At 34.2% G+C, this 22,086-nt stretch overlaps 1 protein-coding gene across 6 annotated transcripts in view; it reads left to right on the forward strand.

The window, feature by feature from the left end:
* Nucleotides 1–22,086, forward strand: part of PPP1R12A (protein phosphatase 1 regulatory subunit 12A) — a 144,651-nt gene that overhangs the window by 98,157 nt on the left and 24,408 nt on the right. For 3 of the 6 annotated variants that reach the window (XM_012750338.2, XM_076007144.1, XM_076007143.1), the window contains exons 10-17: nucleotides 4,233–4,448; nucleotides 5,685–5,779; nucleotides 6,596–6,700; nucleotides 7,602–7,769; nucleotides 8,168–8,344; nucleotides 16,959–17,049; nucleotides 19,138–19,338; nucleotides 19,584–19,752. In XM_012750338.2, the coding sequence (XP_012605792.2) occupies nucleotides 4,233–4,448; nucleotides 5,685–5,779; nucleotides 6,596–6,700; nucleotides 7,602–7,769; nucleotides 8,168–8,344; nucleotides 16,959–17,049; nucleotides 19,138–19,338; nucleotides 19,584–19,752 (1,222 nt within the window). The remainder of the gene's footprint in view (nucleotides 1–4,232; nucleotides 4,449–5,684; nucleotides 5,780–6,595; nucleotides 6,701–7,601; nucleotides 7,770–8,167; nucleotides 8,345–16,958; nucleotides 17,050–19,137; nucleotides 19,339–19,583; nucleotides 19,753–22,086) is intronic. The other 3 variants (XM_012750341.3, XM_012750342.3, XM_012750346.3) reach the window with 3 other exon arrangements.

The following is a 22,086-nucleotide window of genomic DNA, read 5'->3' on the forward strand; positions in this document are numbered from 1 at the left end:
TGTGTTATGGGTTTATGAAGTATGCCAATAGAAGTATACAGATGTAGCATTATGATTTAAAAGTACAAATTATATTTGATTTGAGGTAATAGGACCAGAACATTTGAATAGGTAGTACTTCAACAGAGAGAGGAGGAGGATTTGTATAATTTGTTGAAAGTGAGAGAAAAGAAACAGTGTGAGCAAGTGAAAGTAACATGGAGCATTTAGCAAGAAAAATGAATTGTTCAATTTGATTTATAGGTATATATATATATATATGTATATATATGTGTGTGTGTATGTGTATATATATATATATATATATATAAAGTAAAACAGGAAAAGTGGAGCCAAATTTGGAATGTCTTCACTTCCAGTGTAGTACATTTATAATTAATTTGGTGGGTAGTAGAGAATCATGGAAAATGTTTGAGCAATGCTGTGTGAGAGTTATATTTTATAGAATATTATTCTGGCACCAGTGTACAGATATATTTGAAGATGAGAGGCTGACTGTGAAAAAGTTTATTAGAAAGTCATTGAAATTGCTCACTGTGATAAGAATATAAACTAGGGAAGTGGCATGGGCTCATAAAGAAGAGAGGAGGAAAATTAGAGACTTGACAGTTTATGAGAAGGAAGAGAACAGAGAGGTCTAACATGATTGTGAAGTTTAAAACATAAGGAATTGAAGAGATAACAGAAATAGGGAACTGAGGAAGAGGTGATTTGTAAGTAAAGTTGTTTGATTTTAGACATGTTGAATTTCAAGTTCCAGTTACAATCTTATATATGTAAACCGTTCTACAGACAAACAGAAATTAAGGACTAGAAATTTAGGAGTCAGACTGGAGAATAACAAATTTGAGAATAAGCTGAATACAATTAATATTTATCTTGAGGAAATAGAGAAGACCCTACCTCCCAACCTCCAGGAGAAGAAAGTAGAAAGAGATAGGAGATACGAGAGCAGACTCTTGAAGTACTTGTGTTGCAGCAGTAGGACAAGGAAAGTTGTTAACCGAAAAAAAACCTAGAAAAGGGGTGGTCAAAAAAAGTAAGAGTGTCAAGATAGCCTCCTGTTATAAAAGCAAAAGAGAGTTTCTGGGAAGAGGTACAGCTAACACATTGACTGCTGTATGAGTTGCATTTCACTCAGGCTAGTTTTGAGCCCAGGGCCATGTGAAGCAAAACCATGCATTTGGTTCATGAAAATCGTAACTTGTTGATGTTCTTACTGTTACAATTAATATTGACAGTTTAATTCTAAAAACATGGATTGTGTTGCATATAACTCATGCACAGAAAACAACAAAAAATAACAAATTAGAAAGTATCATTTTGTTTAATAAAGCACCATGGCTCCAGGGGAAAAAATTTGTGTGGCAGTTAATGTGTCAGGTTATTTCAGAAAGGTTGATTTATTTATGTACCAAATAAAAATGAAAGTTGCTTTTAAACATATAAACTAGTACTTGAATCCAGATTCATGTTAGGCAGAGTAGAGGTATATCAGCCGTAATAGGGCAAAAAACTTCGCCCATTTCAAAGTTGATTCTACTGACTCATTTTTCTCAACTCTAAAATAACCAAAGTAGTAGCATTTTGTTGGGTAGTTGCAAAGTTTAAACAAAATAACCCTTGTGAAGCACTTTACTTAGGGCAGATACTTGTAAACATTTGTTAAATATTAGCTTCAGTAAATGTTATCGGCTATCTGGCTATTTTATTTTATTGAGAAAGGGTTTCACTCTGTTGCCCAGGCTGAAGTGCAGTGGTGGAGTCATGGCTCACTGTGGTTATCTGGCTATTTTATCATGGAGGAAAAACATTTGTTTCCAGTTTTCAGGGATGGAGGAGTAAGGCAGGGGTTGGCAAACTATAGCTGGTGGGCCAAACCTGGCCACCTGGCCCCATACCTGTTTTTGTATAGTTCACAAGCTAAGAATGATTTTTTAACATTTTTAAATCATTGGAAGAAAAAAATCAAGCAAGAATATTATCTGACATGAATTCAAATTTCATTGTCTATAAGGTTTTTTTGGAATACAGCCATACTCATTCATTTATGTATTGTCTATGATCTGCAAGCCTAAAATTTAGAGTCTAGCCAGGCGTCCTCAGACTATGGTCCATAAGCCACATGTGGGTGTTTTTGCCTGTTTGTTTTTTTACTTCAAAATAAGATATGTGCAGTGTGCATAGGAATTTGTTCATGGTTTTTTAAAAACTATAGTCTGACCTTCCAACAATCTGAGGGACAATGAACTGGCCCCCTGTTTAAAAAGTTTGAGGACCGCTGGTCTAGACCTTTAAACTCACAAGTCAGTAAGCACTTGTCTCAAAACCTATCATATTGCATAGGATATTACAGAGGTTCCAAACTTAGTTGGTCATTGGAGCCCCTAGTGTTTCAGTAGTTTTTTCCTCACAGTGCCACTTGGCCAAAAGAAATACCCATTTGTCTCATTTATTGAGTAGTTAGGTGCGAGTAAGTTTAAAATGGCAGTTTTTGTACAGTGTCCAAGAGATGTCACCCTGTTTCTCTGAAGACTTTAAAATATACTGTGGAGTCCCTGTGATTTTGTTATGGCTCCCTGGAGTACTTTGATATACACTCTGGGAACTGAGGAATGCTTAGACCCTACTGATAGGAATTGCTGGAAATACCAGAGGTATCTTGTGACAGTTTTGTCTGTGATATGGCCCGCTAGCATCATGGGGACTTTAACAAGCTCTATTAACCTTCTAATTGTAGCAAACTTTGGCAATAAATAAATATGAAAGAAAGGATTTTTATTTATTTATTTATTTATTTATTTTGAGACAGAGTCTTGCTCTGTTACCCATGCTATAGAATGGTATGATCATAGCTCACTGTAACCTCAAACTCCTGGGCCTAATCAATTCTCCTAGCTCAGCCTCCAAGCAGCTAGGACTACAGGCATGTGCCACCTTGCCTGGCTAATTTTCTTTATTTTTGTAGAGAAGGGTCTGGCTGTATTGCCAAGGCTGATCATGAACTCCTGGCCTCAAACAATCCTCCCATCTTGGCCTCTCAAAGTGCTAGGATTATAGGTTTGTAAGCCGCTGCACCTGGCTGATTTTTAAAAAATCATTAATACCCTATACTTGGAGTAATTGGTTAACTGCTATATTTACCAATCTATAGTTAACTGTGGTTGAATATTTAAATTCTGCAAGTGAAGTTTATGAAGTGAACTAGTTAAAGATAACAGGTGTTGCATTTTTAGGGCTTTTGGAAAGCCCTAAAAATAGAGTAAATACTTGTACATAAAATTAGTTTTTAGTTGAAATGTTTAAATTAATGTTTGGTGGAAAAATCAAACAGTAAAGTTAAGGCTGTGATATTAAAAATATTATTGAATTAAGTATTATAGGTATAAAATATCAGTTTTTTTAATTGATTGTTGGATTAAAATTTTTAACTAGAGTATATAAATGGATAAAAACAAAATTCATGTGCCATAGTTTGTTCATTCACATGATGTATTATTTACTCTCTATGCCTTCAACTGCTTTAGAAGTTTATTAGTTTTTTTCAAATTATCTCATGCTAAATCTAGAACTTGTTCCCAATGATTTTCAAATATTAGGTCATTACCCAATTATTGGGCTTCAATTTATTATAAAATTATTTTTAAAATAAAGTATTTTTGTTCTTGACTTCCCTTCTCTGTTTTCATGCTTTCAATCTTTATTTCTTTACCTGTCTTATTTTAATTGGCTTTAGTATGATTTCATTGCTCCTATCATGCCTGTGGTGGAATCAGTAGACCCTGCATCATGGAGGCAGGGCTTGCGCAAAACTGGCATTGTTCTTGTGCCCAGTAAGGGTGAAAAATCTATGGTGAGGCATTTCTACAAGAATTTATATTAGGTTACAACATAACAAGTTTAATATAAATTGGTTCCAAAGATGCATGGTTTTAAGTCCTTATGGTGTGCTCATTTGTTTTCTGTATTTGCATTATAATTTTTCTGTGTGATACAGTGTGTAGTGTGTAGTGTTCTTAAGTCTAACCTCTGGAAAGGGAGTCTATTCATTTTTCATTTTTAGATCTTTACATTTTTGACTAAGACATTAACCCACCTAGTAAAAGTGTTTCCTCCTGAGACTATTAACTATAATTTTAGACATATTGTCTGTAAACGTATTGTTTCTAATGTAAGGACTGGATTAGTTTTAATAATTCTTTTTTCCTTTCCTTAAAAAATGAAATAAAAAGTTTCCAACCTCAACTACAAAAATTTCTCCCAAAGAAGAAGAGAGAAAAGATGAGTCTCCTGCATCTTGGAGATTAGGACTTAGAAAGACTGGCAGTTATGGCGCACTTGCTGAAATCACAGCATCTAAAGAGGCTCAAAAAGAAAAAGACACTGCAGGTGTGATACGTTCAGCTTCAAGTCCCAGACTTTCCTCCTCTTTGGATAATAAAGAAAAGGTAATCTGTTTCACAATCTGGTTTCTATAAAGACTGATAATTTCTTTTTCAGGAACAATAAATCCTAGTGGATTTTCTCCTATGTATCTTGTACCTAAGTATCAACTTAATTCACCCAACTTAATGAATTATATAATACAAATGTAATCTAATTATAAGTACTGGGAAGATCAGATTTATTTGCCCAAAACATAAATTAAGGGACTATATTCAATTAAAAGAATCTATTATTTTACTTGAGAATGTACAGTAGAATGTATTAAGGAACAGGCTTATTTTATTTATTATGATTCAGTAAGTTTTCTAAAGTTTAAAAAACTTAGGAACACGTTTATTCTAAAATGTGAGTATACTCATAAGTTACATTTATCTAATATCGCAATTTTTCATCTGATACAAGTAACTTAAGTAGTTTTAGTAACCGGATTTTGAAAGTTAGTATTAATGTATCAAATAGGATGTACCATAGTTCATTCAATGCTATTTTATATCGTTAGATTATTTCTATTGCATTTTTGGTTCTGGTATTATTTTTTTTTCCATATAGTTTTCTTTCTGTATTTAAGAGTGTTTTCTTGTATCAGAACTTCAGAGATGAACTTTCTCGTTAATTAACTTTGATATTTTTGCTTTTTAAAAAAGTTTATTGTACAGTTGTTTTCCAGGTATTTTATGGCAGCATACCAGGAATACGTCAGAGTGTCATTGTTGCTACACATTCTCAACCATATTTGGATAAATATAATTTAAATAATTTTTGTTTTGAATGTTTTGATATCTTTTAGAACACAGACTATCAAGGTTGTAAATAGCTTGTATAACATAAATGATCGAGACTTCTCAGTAAACCATATTTGAGACCTTATTTCTCTGGAATAAATAATGATATTTTAGTTTATGACACTACTTACTTATCTATTATAGAAGTTTTAGAAAAGGTCATTAAAATGTGGAAGATTTTTTTCCTTTCTTATGTTAAAATATTATCTAATTCTAGACTAAAGGAGAAAGAAAAGAAAATGAGTTTGAGCAAGTTGTCCTTTAGTGCACGTGTAGTACCTGACTGCTAATAGACATTAATTTTAGAGTTTAGCTAGGAACTATGGAAAATACTGTAAAGTAAACTGTGATGGCTGTGTAATATACATTGTCAAATAACCTTTTTCTGATACTTTTAGCAGTCCCTGTAATCAGCACACAGATTTATTTTCACTCATTTTCTTTCCTCTTGTGCAGGAGAAAGATGGTAAAGGAACTAGGCTTGCCTATGTTGCACCTACAATACCAAGACGACTAGCCAGTACCTCTGACATTGAAGAGAAAGAAAATAGGTGAATTCATTATGATTTGCTTTATTCATTCACTATAAAATCTTTTATTATCTAGCATCAGAGTTAATACATGAGCATTATTGTAATCATGTGAGGATATGTATTATGGGAAGAGAAGGAGGGTGTTCCTGATAGAACACCAAGTACATCATCCTGAGAAGGTACAGACTTAGTATGTTCATAAAATAGCAAAGAATGCATTATGGCTGAAACAGAGTGAGGGGAAAGTGGTAAGAGATGAGGTCACAAACCAGTACAATTTCTCTAAGTATTTGTAACATTTAGAAAAAATGGAAGAAGAGAGGAAAAGCCCTTACTTAATCATTGTCAACATTTTAGTTTGTTTCTTTCTAATTTTCAGCATAAAGAGTTTGAGAACTTTTTTAGTATAGCTGTAATCATGTTATCCAATTGTACGTGATTTTTTTCACCTAACATCTCATAAGCAGTATAAATGTTAGTATATATTTTCAGTGAGCATTGTTTTTCATCAGTACATAATATACCACAGAGTAGATCTGCTGAGGTTAAAGTAACCATCTCCCTTGCCCATGTTATGGACATTTAATTTGTCTAATATTTTGTGGATGTAAATTATATTTCTGTAAATATCTTAATTTTCCCCCTTTATTTAGGATTATACCTTAAGGATAGAGTCTTAGAATTGGAGTTACTTTAACTTCTTGGTAACTATTCCAAAGTGTTTTTCCAAGGGATTTTACTAGTTTCTACTTCTACTAATACTTATTAGTGTATAGCTTTCTTAACCCTATTTTAAAATTATCTACCAGAATCTGAAGGACGTTCTTTTCACAGAGACTCTTCAAGTTTGCGAGCAAGTAGTTCCTATACAAGAAGAAAATGGGAAGATGATCTTAAAAAAAATAGCTCAATTAATGAAGGATCAGCTTACCATAAAAGGTAATAATATAATTCTTAAGTGGCTTTTATGTATTCTTTTATGAAAATATGAGGCAATTTGTTTAGAGCCCTCAATTTAACATCATTTAAGAAAATACATGTTTTGTTAAATATCACATCTTTTGTTGTTTAAAACTTGATTTAAAGACACAATGTATACTAAGATATGGGATAATTTACTCATACCTTTCTATTATATATTAAATTAAATTTGAAATGTTATGAAATATCTTTTAGATTGCAGCATATTTAATAGGAATTCCTTATATAATTGATGAGAATAACTTAAATAGGCCAGTGTCTTAATTGATCTAGTCATCATGGGTGATATGGAAAGTTTTTGCTTGTCCTAAAACTCAGAGCTGAAGATATGCCTTCAATTAGAATGTTGGTACTGTCATATTAAAGGGAAAAAAACCTATAAATTATTTCTCTACTATAAGCAACCAAAAAGAAGAATAAGATATGAACAAGTATAATATAGGTATGGGTCCCTCCTAGAGATCTGACCCATTGCTAAACCAATTTTCTTCAACAACATCAACATCTTATTTTCCCTGGATAAAACCAAACCAAAGTGTTTTTTTCAGGCCCAACGTGAAATGACTATTTGTTCTGGAATAGTTCCAGAAATGTGAAATACCAAATAAGATTATCTTTGAGTCTTGTTGAGGGGATTGGGAGGAGGAGGCAATAAAATGATACACTACCAAATTAGTGAAATCATTTAAACTCTAGCAAGTTGTAGATGCAACTCTTGGTGCTGGAGCTGGTGGTGTATTTAGGAACACAGTTTTTTAAGATTTTTTTTTCTAGCCTTGTGAATTTGTATAATGTATAGACATTAACTATAGAAGACACATACAAACACATCCTATATGGATATGACTCTTTTGTTTAGTTGCTCCTTTGGTAGAAGACAAGATGATTTGATTAGTTCTAGTGTTCCAAGCACCACATCAACACCAACAGTTACCTCTGCAGCTGGGCTTCAGAAAAGCCTGCTTTCCAGCACAAGCACTACTACAAAGATTACAACGGGTTCTTCCTCAGCAGGCACACAAAGCAGGTAAGTCACAGATACATTTTGTGTTCAGGTCTATCATGTGCTTATGTATGTGCATGCGTTTTTGTTTAGAAGATCATGGGGCTCTGGATTTTTTCATTTACCTTGTTAAAATTATTTACAAACAAAAATTGGTTCCCAAATGAGGCAATTATGCATGTCTGGGGAAAAAATTAAGTTCCTGAATTATGAACTTTCCTTGAATTAGAATGCTTTTAAAATGTAAATTTCTCTCTTTGACAGCTCTCGGTGAGCTTTTTGGTTCAGAGATGAGATATCTCATCTTGTGTTTTAAAAAAATCCATCCCTGTAGTCACATGTTTTCAGCTGCTAGAAAGTGCTTTCATTGTTTAGCTGTTTTCCTTTTCTCTTTTTTGTGTTGCTGCTTACTGATGCTATAGTACCTCAAATCGTTTGTGGGCTGAGGATAGTACTGAAAAAGAAAAGGACAGTGTTCCTACGGCAGTGACCATTCCTGTTGCTCCAACTGTTGTAAATGCTGCAGCTTCTACCACAACCCTGACTACAACTACTGCTGGCACTGTCTCCTCCACATCAGAGGTCAGGGAGAGACGCAGGTGTGTAAAGGTCCTAACAGTACTGCTGATATATCTTGCCCAGTGATCAGAGTTGTTTTTTTTATTTTTTAAAAAATCTTGTTAAGTTGTCGACAATCTCTCCAGTAGGCTAATAAATGAAATACTCTGTGTGAGCTCAGAACTATGTAAATTAATGTGAGTAGCAATTATTAGTATGTAGGCTTGGTGACCACCTCTGACAGAATTGATGATTTTGTTTAAAGGCAGTAAGCTACACAGTTGTCTTCTTAGCCATTTTAGTTTTTTTAGTGGTTTTAATTCAAAACTTTTTTTGATGAAGACCTAGACATATACAAACACATTTGAAAATGAGATGCAACGTGATATAAACAGGTTTTATCATTCTTTTCATTTTTTTCCTCCCATTAAGAAATTAGATAGATACTAAACTGTTTTTATTGTTGTATTTGAGAATTTCATTTTAAGATTCTCCTGGTGAGGAAAGGTTTCTGTGCATATGTAAAAGCCAAACAATTTTAGTATGTTGAATACATTCCCACTTAGTTTTAGTTCTAGTACATAGAAAACACTCAATTTTTTAAAAAGTCTATGAATTTATTTTGTGTGCTTAAATGTTTTTAAAAGCATTGCTCACATCTTCTTGTTGCTCTCTGTTGGTATGTATGGAATCACAGATGTGGAAAGGAGTTTACTAATTATCTTTTGTGATATCCTTGCTTTACAGAAGGAAACTGAGACCCAGAGATACTATATGACTGTTTCACTTTTATATGGTTAGTTAGGGTGAGAGCTGAGGCTAGACCCAAGATTGTAGGAGAATCAGTCCATTTCTTTCTGCTATATCATGCATAGTCCCTAAGCTTTGAATTTTGTTTTTTCCTCTTAAGAAAGAAGACATTCTTAGGAAACTGAATGTAAGCTTTATTTTTATATTTTATTCTTACAAAATTAAATTAGCTATATAACTATGTTTTTCTTACCAAAATTCCACCCAGATTAACTTTGTTTTATTTCTGTCACATACTGTTTCATATACAGAGCTCTTTTTTCTGGTACCTAAGTGCTTTGGCTATAGTAGTAATGGCCTCACAATAATATTTGTGTTTGTTCTATATCACCACTGCAAGTGATTACCATTTTATGATTTGAATACCAGTATAGATTACATTTTAATTATTCTTCCTTTACTTTTTTTATAAATTTAAGTAAGTTTTAAGTTTTTGTGGTACTTTCCATAAGACCATATAGACAACAGAAATTAAAGGATCTTATGTATCCATCATTTGATCAAACTTACCAAAATTAGTTTGAGGGCTTTGCTTATTTTGGTGGTGGGGTTGGGAGGGAATGTTGAAAGGAAGAAGGGTCACACATTCTTGGTTTTCTTCTCCTTACTCTACCTTGATTTTTAAGATCAGAGTTCTCTCTGAGTCAGAATTTCTTTTTCTGTAAAATGAGGTGTTTGATTTACATAATTCTTAACTTCTAGAATCCTTTCTATTGCTAGCATTCCATGCTCTAAAAAATGTCTCCAGTGACAGTTAAAGTCTAGTGAATGTCTCCCCCAAATCATCAGTTGTTTCAGAACAAATTATAATTCTTCACCTAAGATTTATTTTTTTTATTTTGTTGGAGAGAATTGAATTTCAACTTTTAGAAGTAGTCCTAATTAATTTTAATAGACAACAGTAAAAATTAAAAATTAAATATTTGGATCTATTGTTAGGACAGATCAGATTCTAATAGCATAAGAAACAAATGTGTCTGTTGACATTTTTTTCTGCCTATATTGTAGATATTTTGTTTGTCTCACCTTGTTTCAATGATGTTTGCAATGATATTAATGTTTGTGTTTTGTTCTGTGTAAAATAATTGTTTGCAATTTTGAGTACATTGTCACCTCTTCTGTTCATCTATTAATTAAATTTCATCAATGGTTCTGAAAGGTATATGGTTGAAAATTTGCCTAAAAAATGTTTATATGATGATTTAAGAATATACTGTGACTGAAAAAACGTCAACATATTTATACCATTAAGTATCTTTAAATATATATTTTTGGGTATTGTGTAAAGCTGCCATGAACACTGTTAAATTCCACAGTGTTCTTGAATTTTCCTGTTTCTGTTGATCAGGATTATATCAGGATTTCCTGGTTTTGTTACCTAAGATTTCCAGTGAATTAATTTTTGCTTGAGAGTAAGGAATAGAAGCTTACTTTAAATAGAAGGAACATGATAGCAAATTCTTACGCTGTTCGTTATTATTATTCTTACAATTCTCCATACCTTTTTCAAACTGTAAATTAATATCGTACTTCATATTTACATGGGACTGTTGCTTTAGTATAACTACTCTCTCCACCATTTTCCCTTGGCTAAGCCAGCTTACATTTACCCATTTATCTTCTCTTGGGAAGGAAAAGGCTGGGTGTGAAATAACAAGGGTTGGTATTTAGTTTTCTAAAGATACAGTTTGGTTGACTAACCAAAATATATTAATAACTATTATAAGTAAATATATGAGAAATTATTTAATAGGTATAATGTACATTATTTAGGTGATTAATACCCTAACAGCCCTAATATGGCCACTATGCATGTAACAAAATTGTACTTGTACCCCATACATTTGTATACACTAAACAAAATTTAAAAATGTATATAAGCCAATAAATGTCAGTAAAATTTAAAAATTGTAGAATAATTGCATTTATCAGGAAAAAATTCTTAATTTTAAAAAAGCAACCTTTGGGTTGCCCAGAAAATAGTAAGCAATCTAAGACTAAGGCATAAAATTATATACCCTGTGTTATAGGAAAGAGTTGCAGTAGGACAGTATGACATAGCAGTGATTAAGGCAACAATGGTGTTTAGGTGATACATTCTACCTTTTTTGTTGTTTTTTGGAGATAAGGTCTCACTCTGTTGCCCAGGCTGGAGTGCAGTGGTGCCATCATAGCTCACTGTAACCTTGAATTCCTGGGTTCTAGTGATCCTACTGAGAATCTGGGACTATAGGTTCATGCCATGGTGCCCTGCTAATTTTTTTTATTTTTTGCAGAGACAGGGTCTCACTGTATTGCCCAAGCTGGTCTCAAACTGCTGCGCTCAAGCAGTCCTCCCACCTTGGTCTCCTGAAGTTCTGGGATTACAGGCATGAGCCACAATGCCCAGCTCCCCACCATCTTTTTATTGATCAGCTCTTTGGAATGAAAAACACATAAGATACATAAATTATTTTTCTTCTCTACATCCTATTCTTAGAGGTCTGTTCTATATAGGCACCTAAGGGAGGAGAAGGGAACTCAATATAAGATGGCGGCTATCAAATAAAGAAAAATGTGTTGGATATTACAAATTGGTAAGGTAGATTTTTATGCAAATATGACATTTATCATGGAAAATTAAAATGAACATATTTTGTAAGTCTTTCTACTAGTAACTTTTATCCGCCTAACCTGCATATGTTAAACCAGTATGATAAATAGATTTATTAACTTTCATGGCAATTTGAAAACATTGAAAAGGAATCCAGGATCATTTGAAGAGAATGTGTTGGTCGATTAGTGCTATTGCTATTTGCCATGGAAGTGAAAAAGAGTTATGTGGCAATGCAGGTTTCTCTGTTCTAAACTAAATGTGAAAAGTTGACTATATGGAGTAGAGCCAGAATTCAGTAGTCTGTGTTCATAGTTAACTTTCAGAGCAGCTCATGAAATAATGAAGTGATATATGCACCCAACTGGCTTGCTATAAACTTTGCTTAACCAGATTAGTCACATTTGAGTTTCATATCCTTTTAATTTTTCTTCTCCTCATCTGGTAGAAGTCCAAAAAGTAGTAAGTTGCATAGAGCCAATAGGTGCATAAATAAGAGTTAAGTAAATAAATGAAAATAGCCATTGGTCCACATTTTCCAGGCTGAAGTTCCCAGGAGCACTTTTTCATGTTTACTAGATATGCCATGAAAAAAGTATGGCAGAGGAGGCGGTAGTCTTTACTTAAATTATCTTGAGAAATAGTGGGTTAAACAAAGTTTAAATAGGTTACTTACCTCAACACATCTCAGACCCTTTAATGTATTGTTGTGATTTTCCTAGGGAAGATTAGGATGTGTAGCATTTCCCAAATTTATATAACCTTTTTCTGTAATAAACATATCATATCCCAGAATTAATGTTTCTTAAATTTTAATAACAAGATCATTGATTATTCTCTGTTTTTAAATTGCTTGTCGTAGAAAACTTACTACAATTGTTGTATATAATGGGAAAAAGAAGTGTCAAACTTAGTGTAGCATCATTGAAGGAAGAAAGGGCAGATCATACTAGTTGTACTAATTTGGATCTGTACATAGTACAAATGAAACTATATATAGCAGAATTTCAACTAACAGGCGAACTAAGGAAAGGCTGATAACCTAAATGTTTTACTTACTGCCTTTTTTACCGTGCTCTCCACTTTGAGGAGGACAAATTAACAACAACAACAAAAATTAGGAATTTAACTTTACAAAAATAAAAATTTTAGGTTATGAACTTAAGATCAGTACTAATATTTTAGTAGAAAACAACTTTGGCAAGATAGAACTCTTTGATGAGTGTTTCAGTTAGAAGGGGGTATGCCTTGTTAATGAGGTAAATGTGTTAGGATAATAGCAAAAAGACATAATCTTTCAATATTCTATAATAGCAACATCAAGGTGAAAACATAAATAGCATGGCTAAAGATAAGAGAAAAAAAGAAGTTATATCATTATATGATAGTGCCATAAGTTACTTAACCAGATCGAGGAAACAGGTGACATTTTCTCAAACTAGATCATGAAAACAACTTAAGTCAAAATGTATTAGTTTTGGAATTTTCATTTTTCTAAAAGTTTGCTGGATTTCAAGTAAAAACTCCCTCTTGAGAATTTCTTGACTTACCTTCATCTATAATTATAGTAGAAGCAACAGGAAGAACAAGTCCTCTGAAATTAATTTTAACCAATAAGTAAGAACTAATTGATGAAATTGAGGCAACTAGGCTCTTGGGTGAGAAGTTACTTTGCCATTTTAGAGTTAATTATCTAAGGAGGTGATTGCTAGGAATAATGCTATGTATTCTAGTTTTAGAGAGACAGATTTCAAAAATTTAAGAATGCAGAATAAAAGAAGTATGTTCTTGTATATATAAAGGGAATGAGGATTCTCTAAAAATAATTCTAAAAAAGCAGTAAATGGTTCTAAGAAGTTTGAAGATGCGCAGTACTCACTAAACTTAGAGCTTTAAAGGACACATCGAAAATATAGAAGAGGCCGGGAGCGGTGGCTCACGCCTGTAATCCTAGCACTCTGGGACGCCGAGGCGGGCGGATTGCTCAAGGTCAGGAGTTCAAAACCAGCCTGAGCGAGACCCCGTCTCTACCATAAAAATAGAAAGAAATTAATTGGCCAACTAATATATATATATATATAAAAATCAGCCGGGCATGGTGGCGAATGCCTGTAGTCCCAGCTACTCGGGAGGCTGAGGCAGGAGGATCGCTTGAGCCCAGGAGTTTGAGGTTGCTGTGAGCTAGGCTGATGCCACGGCACTCACTCTAGCCTGGGCAACAAAGTGAGACTCTGTCTCAAAAAAAAAAGAAAAAAGAAAATATAGAAGAGAAAAAGACATAAAACCCACAATAAATTCAGAAGTTTGTTATAATTGTATGAATACTGTCAGAGAGGTTAAAGAACAGAATAAATTACAAATTGAGAAGAATACTAAAGCTAACAAAAAAGAGTCTCTTTAAAAAGTAGCATTTGAATAAAGAACATTTACTAGACTATTGCTTATAGTTTTGAGAGAGAGGCAGGTAGAATAAACTTAATAAACATAAACAACATAGAAAATAGACATACGGTTGACCCATGAACAACACAGGGGCTGGGATACCAAATCCCCATGCAGTCAAAAATTCACATATGACTTTCGAATCCCCCAAAACTTAACTAATATATTGTTAACTGCAAGGATTACCAGTCTTTATGAATAACATAAACAAACCATTGACACATATTTTAATGTTATCTATATTATACACTGTATACTATATTCTTACAATAAAGTAAGCTAGAGCAAAAAAAATATTAAGAAAATCATAAAGAAGAAAAAATATATTTCTTATTAAGTAGAGATGGATCATCATAAAGGTTTTCATCCTCTTCACCTTCACGTTGAGTAGGCTAAGGAGGAAGAGGAGATGTTGGTCTTGGTGTCTCAGGGGTGTCAGAGGTGTAAGAGATGGAGGAAGTAGAAGGGAGGCAGAGGAAGCAGACACACTCAGTGTAACTTTAAATGAAAAACATCCTTATATAAGTGGACCCATTGCAGTTTGAACAGGTGTTGTTCCGTGGTCAGCTGCACCTTTCTTCTGTAAGTGTTCTCTGAGAAATGAGCTAGATGGTAATATATTAGATAAAGTGTTAGCAGTTCAGCTTCCCAAGTAATATTATTTAACTTTTGACGTAGATTACATGCTTTTGAAGTTACCCATATCCTTTGATAAGATGAAACATAGGCTTAAATTTTTTTTTTTTTTTTTTTTTTTTTTTTTTTGAGACAGAGTCTCGCTTTGTTGTCCAGGCTAGAGTGAGTGCCGTGGCGTCAGCCTAGCTCACAGCAACCTCAAACTCCTGGGCTCCAGTGATCCTTCTGCCTCAGCCTCCCAAGTAGCTGGGACTACAGGCATGCGCCACTATGCCCGGCTAATTTTTTTTATATATATATATCAGTTGGCCAATTAATTTCTTTCTATTTATAGTAGAGACGGGGTCTCGCTCTTGCTCAGGCTGGTTTCGAACTCCTGACCTTGAGCAATCCGCCCGCCTCGGCCTCCCAAGAGCTAGGATTACAGGCGTGAGCCACAGCGCCCGGCCTAGGCTTAAATTTGTAAGATGAAATTAGTGAAGATAAATGCTGCGTCCGTCCTGTACTTTATATCAGAAAATCAATTAATAAGTAAGATGCTAGTTTAAAAACTGTTCATGTATAAAAACACTTGAATATTTAGAGAACTCAAAGTATGTACAAGAGTATGTCTGCCAAAAACCACATTTATAAAAAGCACACTGACAAGAATACAGGGAGTGCTATGTACTACTTATTCATTATCTCATAGCCTGATAATTGTATTCATCCCAGCCATTGTACTGTAAGAAGACACAATCTGTATGTGGTCAGATAACTTCATGTATCATCTTTAGATGGTATTACAGGGAACCAAAAAAGGGACTAAGAGGAATGATTCAAAAAATTAGGACTGGGTATGCTAGAGAATAAAAGATTTAGAAAGGAATTTGATACCTGTCTTCCAATATTTGAAAATACTGTAGATAAAGAAGAATTTAAAGCCTCTTTTTAGGTCTTAAAAAAAAAACAAAAAATAGAACTTTGCCCACGAAAAGAATAGGACTAACAGGTAAATTTTAACTCAAGTTTAGGACAAACTGGAGAACTAATATTGAATGAGTTGCTTCAAAGCAGAGGTTAGATTATCACTTTTTTTGAGACGTTTTAGGAGCTAGAGAAGGAAGGAGAGCTTCCTCAGTTAAAAACAAATAAAAAATTTACTCCCTATCCATTTTGATTAGTTGGGCTTTTGCTAAATGAAATGTTTCTACCTTTCTTAATAGAGCTAATTTTTTTGTTTGTTTGGTTTTTTTTTAAGACAGGGTGTTGCTCTCTTGCCCAAACTACTAGAGTGCAGTGGCACTGTCATAGTTCACTGCAAATTAAAACTCGTGGGCTCAAGCAATCCTCCTACCTCAGCTTCCCAAGTAGCTGGGACTACAGGCTTGTGCCACTCTGCCAGGCTAAATTTTCTATTTCTTGTAGAGATGGGGTCTCGCTGTGTTGCTTACTTGGGCTGGTCTCAAACTCCTAACCTGTCTTGACCACCCACAGTGCTAGGATTACAGGCATGAGTCATCCCCAGGCAGGGCTAAAAGTTTTAATCTTCAGTTCTCTTAATTTCTTTTTAAAATGTTCCTTCTTGGCCGGGCGCGGTGGCTCACGCCTGTAATCCTAGCTCTCTGGGAGGCCGAGGCGGGTGGATTGCTCGAGGTCAGGAGTTCGAAACCAGCCTGAGCAAGAGCGAGACCCCGTCTCTACTATAAATAGAAAGAAATTAACTTGCCAGCTAATATATATACATACAAAAAATTAGCTGGGCATGGTGGCGCATGCCTATAGTCCCAGCTACTTGGGAGGCTGAGGCAGAAGGATTGCTTGAGCCCAGGAGTTTGAGGTTGCTGTGAGCTAGGCTGACGCCACGGCACTCACTCTAGCCTGGGCAACAAAGCGAGACTCTGTCTCAAAAAAAAAAAAAAAAAAAGTTCCTTCTTAAAAATTAAATTACATGATAAAAAATGTAGTTAGGAAGAACTTAAACTGTGTTATGTGAAAATATAATTAGTTCCAATCTAAAAACAAATGATCAAATTGCATTATTGAATTTCAGAGTGGGTATGACCATTTTCTGAAGCCTTTTTTTTTAAACCCACTGAAATGCTAAACTTGTATGCTTTGTTCATACACACTGATATATATTTACATCCACAGGTATTATATCTTTAACTAACAATTTTTATTTATTACTATAGATCATACCTCACTCCTGTTAGGGATGAAGAATCTGAATCCCAAAGAAAAGCAAGATCTAGACAAGCAAGACAGTCTAGAAGGTCAACCCAGGTATATTTAATGTGTATAAAAATTACATAAAAATTATGTAAATAGTATATGAAATGTATATATATATATATACACTTAATATGCACAAATGAATTACTTTTCTACTTTTCACTTTACTGTGTAAATATTGATGCCAGAGTAAACCTTAAAAGGTAAATAGTTGCTCTTGTAATCCTCCTATACAGCCTTTTGATTATGGTTACACTATTACTGTTATATTTCATCTAATTAGCTATATGCCTTTACTTTTTTTGAAGTATTGATTTTTTTATCCTTTTTCCTAATACAGTACTTTTTTTGAGTATTGATTTTTTTATTCTTTTTCCTAATACAGTGGCTGACACAGTGTATTTGATAAGTGTTAGAATGAATGAATCATATGTAGTGTCTAATAATTATTGAAGAGTTCTGTGAATATTTGGAAGTAGGGGAGAGAGAATTGATGTCTTGTATTAGGTATATCAAGCAGTTAATGTGCAAGTGTAAGAAAAAATATCACACAGGCTAGTTATTATCTCCTTCCTCCTTGCCATTCTAAGTATGATATATATGATAAGTACTTTTGTGTCTTTCCTTTTCTACAGTTAAGGAGCTCAACAGTATAGATTCAGCTGTTTGATCCTTATCATTACTTAGCTTTCAAGCTGAACTATTTGCTGGAGTCTTACCATACTTTTTCTATCTTTGTACTTTTCACTTCTTAAAATCTAACCTGTGTCAAGGTCTACCTTAAAAAGTTATTTCCTTACTGAGATGTATGTTAAACCTTAACAGTTATCATGCATGTGTGTATATATACACACACATACATATATAAATATGTATAATGTATAAACAGCATAGACCAGTCACAGTGGCTCATGCCTCTAATCCTAGCACTCTGGGAGCCTGAGGCAGGTAGATTGCTTGAGACCAAGAATTTGAGACCAGCCCGAGGAAGAGCAATATCCAGTCTCTACCAAAAGTAGAAAAAAATTATCTGGGCTTGGTGGATCGCATCTGCAGTCCCAACTTCTCAGGAGGCAGAAGAATAGCTTGAGCCCAGGAGTTTGAGGTTACAGTGAGCTATGATGATGCCACTGCTCTCTAGCCTGGGCGACAGAGCAAGACCCTGTCTCAAAAACAACAACAACAAAACAATGTATTGGTTCTTCCTCCCTTCTCTGAACTTCATATTTATATAGTATTTCTGTCATTTCTTTTGCTATTTTATTCATTTATAAATACAGAGATAATTTCTTATATACATCTATATCTTCCCAATGCCTATCATTGTGCTTGCTCATAGTGATTTTTCACAGAATGAATGTAATTTGCTGAGCAAAAATTCTGTTTCAGTTTGCAAACATGCATATTTGACTTTTAATACATTCTCATTTGTTTATCTATTTGTGAATGAATTTGTTTATCTATTTGTGAATGAGTGAGTGAATGAAAGACTGAATGAGATGGAGTTTCACTTTTTCACCCAAGCTGGAGTGCAGTGATGCAATCATAGTTCACTATAGCCTTGAAATCCTGGGCTCAAGTGATCCTCCTGCCTCTGGCTCCCAGTTGCTAGGACTACAGGCACACACCACCATGCCCACCTAATTTTTTTCTTTTAAGAGACGGTCTGGGCTGGTCGTGGTGGCTCACACCCATAATCCTAGCTAGCACTCTGGAAGGCTGAGGTGGGAGGATCCCTTGAGGTCAAAAGTTCGAGACCAGCCTGAGCAAGAGCGAGACCCTGTCTCTACTAAAAATAGAAAATTATCTGGGTGTGGTAGCACACCTGTAATCTCAGCTATCCAGAGGCTGAGGCAGGAGAATCACTTGAATATGGGAGTTTAAGGTTGCTGTGAGCTAGGCTTATGCCATAGTACTTTAGCCCAGGTGACAGAGGGAGACTATGTCTCGAAAAAATAAATAAATAAAATAAAGAGGGTCTTGGCTGTGTTTCCCAGGCCGATCTTGAACTCCTGGCCTCAGGTGATCCCCCTACCTCAGCCTTAGTATATTTATATTTAATATATCTATTTCTAAAATATTCCTTTGAAATACGCTTTAATGCATTTCATAATTGAGTTTATCTTTTTTGGTGTGCAGGGGGTGACATTGACTGATCTTCAAGAAGCTGAAAAAACAATAGGAAGAAGTCGTTCTACTCGAACCAGAGAACAAGAAAATGAAGAAAAAGAGAAAGAAGAAAAAGAAAAGCAGGATAAAGAGAAGCAAGAAGAGAAGAAGGAGTCAGAAACATCTAGAGAAGATGAATATAAGCAAAAGTACTCGAGAACATATGATGAGGTAATAATATATCAACAACACAGCTGGGTCAAATGGTATGAATAATTATTACAATTCTCAATGTATAAGAGATTTATATGTCAACAAACCAAATACAAAATACTTAAAAGGATTTTACCTGGAAATCAGAATTGCTTTGGAATGATTAGAACATTACTTTTCCTTTGAAATGAATTTTTAAGTGTTGTATATGTTTTTAATTGTGTTTACTATTTCAAATGGGTTTTAATTTTAACATTTCACAGACTTATCAGCGTTATAGGCCAGTATCAACTTCAAGTTCAACCACTTCATCCTCTTCACTTTCTACTATGAGCAGTTCACTGTATGCTTCAAGTCAATTAAACAGACCAAATAGTCTTGTAGGTGTAACTTCTGCTTACTCCAGAGGATTAACAAAAGAAAATGAAAGAGGTAAGAAGACCAAATTTTAAAAACACTTTTTTCCCTTCAAATAGTCCTTTGAATTAGTTTTTCCTAAATAAATAGTTCAACAGAAAAGGAACAACATCCTAACCTGCGACGCATTCATCCTAAACAGAATATGATGATCAAGAATGAGAAAAGTACAAAACAAAAATAGAAAATGATATGGTCTGAGTTGATATGAATATCTTTATAACTTAATACTTCACAAAAATCTTTGACCTACAAAGAAAAGTCAGTGTAGAAGAACTGGTGGGTGTAATCCTAGCACTCTGGGAGGCGGATTGCTCAAGGTCAGGAGTTCGAAACCAGCCTGAGCAAGAGCAAGACCCCGTCTCTACTATAAATAGAAAGAAATTAATTGGCCAACTAATATATATACATATATAAAAATTAGCCGGGCATGGTGGCGCGTGCCTGTAGTCCCAGCTACTGGAGAGGCTGAGACAGGAGGATTACTTGAACCCAGGAGTTTGAGGTTGCTGTGAGCTAGGCTGACGCCGCGGCACTCACTATACCTGGGCAACAAAGCGAGACTCTGTCTCAAAAAAAAAAAAAAAAAAAAGAACTGGTGGGTAACTATTCCTAGGAGCAGTTTATTATTATAGTACTTTTCCAGTGCTTTAATCTATTTCTTGCCTGCTATATAGATCATACCTTTTAAATGTGTGTGTATGAAATTGTTTTAAACTAAAATCACTTAACACATGTAATGTCCTTGCTGACACAAAATTTTTATGCTTATTTCTTAAAAAATACATTTCTACCAAAATATTTGTACCCCTGTAATATTCTGAAATAAAAAAGAAAGAAAAATAGACTTTTTCCCCAGCTGTATATTGGCACATTGATGCTCACTATTACGAATTCCTATTATTTGATAAAAACTTTCTATTTAAATTCTAATTAATTCTTACTTTAAATCAGATATGAGTACTAAATAAAATTATTTCTAATTATAGGCATTTCATATTTTAAAAGCTAAATCTCATAGTATTAGTCATGGTCATATCAGTAATAATATTGGATAAACATCAGAAAATTAACTTTTCCCCAATTTCCAGCTAGATTTTCTTAATATTGGTCATTGAGATGTTTTAATTCTTTAAACCACTATGTGTAAGGCCTTCATAATGTTTGTTAAAATTTTGAACCAACATTTAAAATTAGAGATATTCAAATAAAACTTTGGAGTTTTGGCTTTTCTTGAAAATTTGAAAGATTTAGCAACACTGGGTCTGAATTCTTACATATCCACAATTGGCTAGAGTGAAGTAGTAGCAGCCTCCATACCCCTGTCCTGGTTCATTTACCCATTTATATTACCTGGATGGCTACTACAGGCATTGGAGTTTGAGATTGTTGCTCTAAACTGATTCTAAAAACAACTTTAAAAATCTTTCTTAATATTATAATTTTGGGGTCTTTTGCTCTCTTTGCTAAGGACACAATAGTTTTTTTAAAAAATCATTTTTGTTCAATATGTGTCTTTATTTTTAGCGTATTCAGAGTCCCTAATATTCTTCTAGTATGTAAGCCTAAAGCCATTTTAAACTGTCCCAGGAGGAAAACAAATCTTTAAAACTAACATTTTTGGGCCGGGCGCTGTGGCTCACGCCTGTAATCCTAGCTCTTGGGAGGCCGAGGCGGGCGGATTGCTCAAGGTCAGGAGTTCAAAACCAGCCTGAGCAAGAGCGAGACCCCGTCTCTACTATAAATAGAAAGAAATTAATTGGCCAACTGATATATATATAAAAAATTAGCCGGGCATGGTGGCGCATGCCTGTAGTCCCAGCTACTCGGGAGGCTGAGGCAGAAGGATCACTCGAGCCCAGGAGTTTGAGGTTGCTGTGAGCTCTGACGCCACGGCACTCACTCTAGCCTGGACAACAAAACGAGACTCTGTCTCAAAAAAAAAAAAAAAAAAAAAAACCTAACATTTTTATGTTGATTTGTTTTTAATAAAAGATAAATATATTTTCCAAAAGAAAAGGATTTGCTCTTAAATACTATCTAATAGAAATGAAATAAATACTGTGTCACTGCCAAGTGAAGACTGGCAGTAGGAGAAGCAGAAACTGGTAAATTTGTATGATTCCTAACTAGCCATTTCATCATTAAGAACTGTTTTCTTCTGTAGAATGTTCGCTTTGATTATAACAACTATTTCCTTATTGGAAATTAATAACTGGAGCCTTATTCCTCTCATAGGATTTCATTAATTCATCAAATATTTGTGTCTTTTGAGTAAAATTTTTATGTTAGGTACTAGGACTATGAAGATAATTAGTTCTTATGACCTTCAAGAATGTATGTAATGGG

This window comes from Microcebus murinus, chromosome 10 (genome assembly GCF_040939455.1).
Source record: "Microcebus murinus isolate Inina chromosome 10, M.murinus_Inina_mat1.0, whole genome shotgun sequence".
In the NCBI taxonomy this organism is placed as follows: domain Eukaryota; kingdom Metazoa; phylum Chordata; class Mammalia; order Primates; family Cheirogaleidae; genus Microcebus; species Microcebus murinus.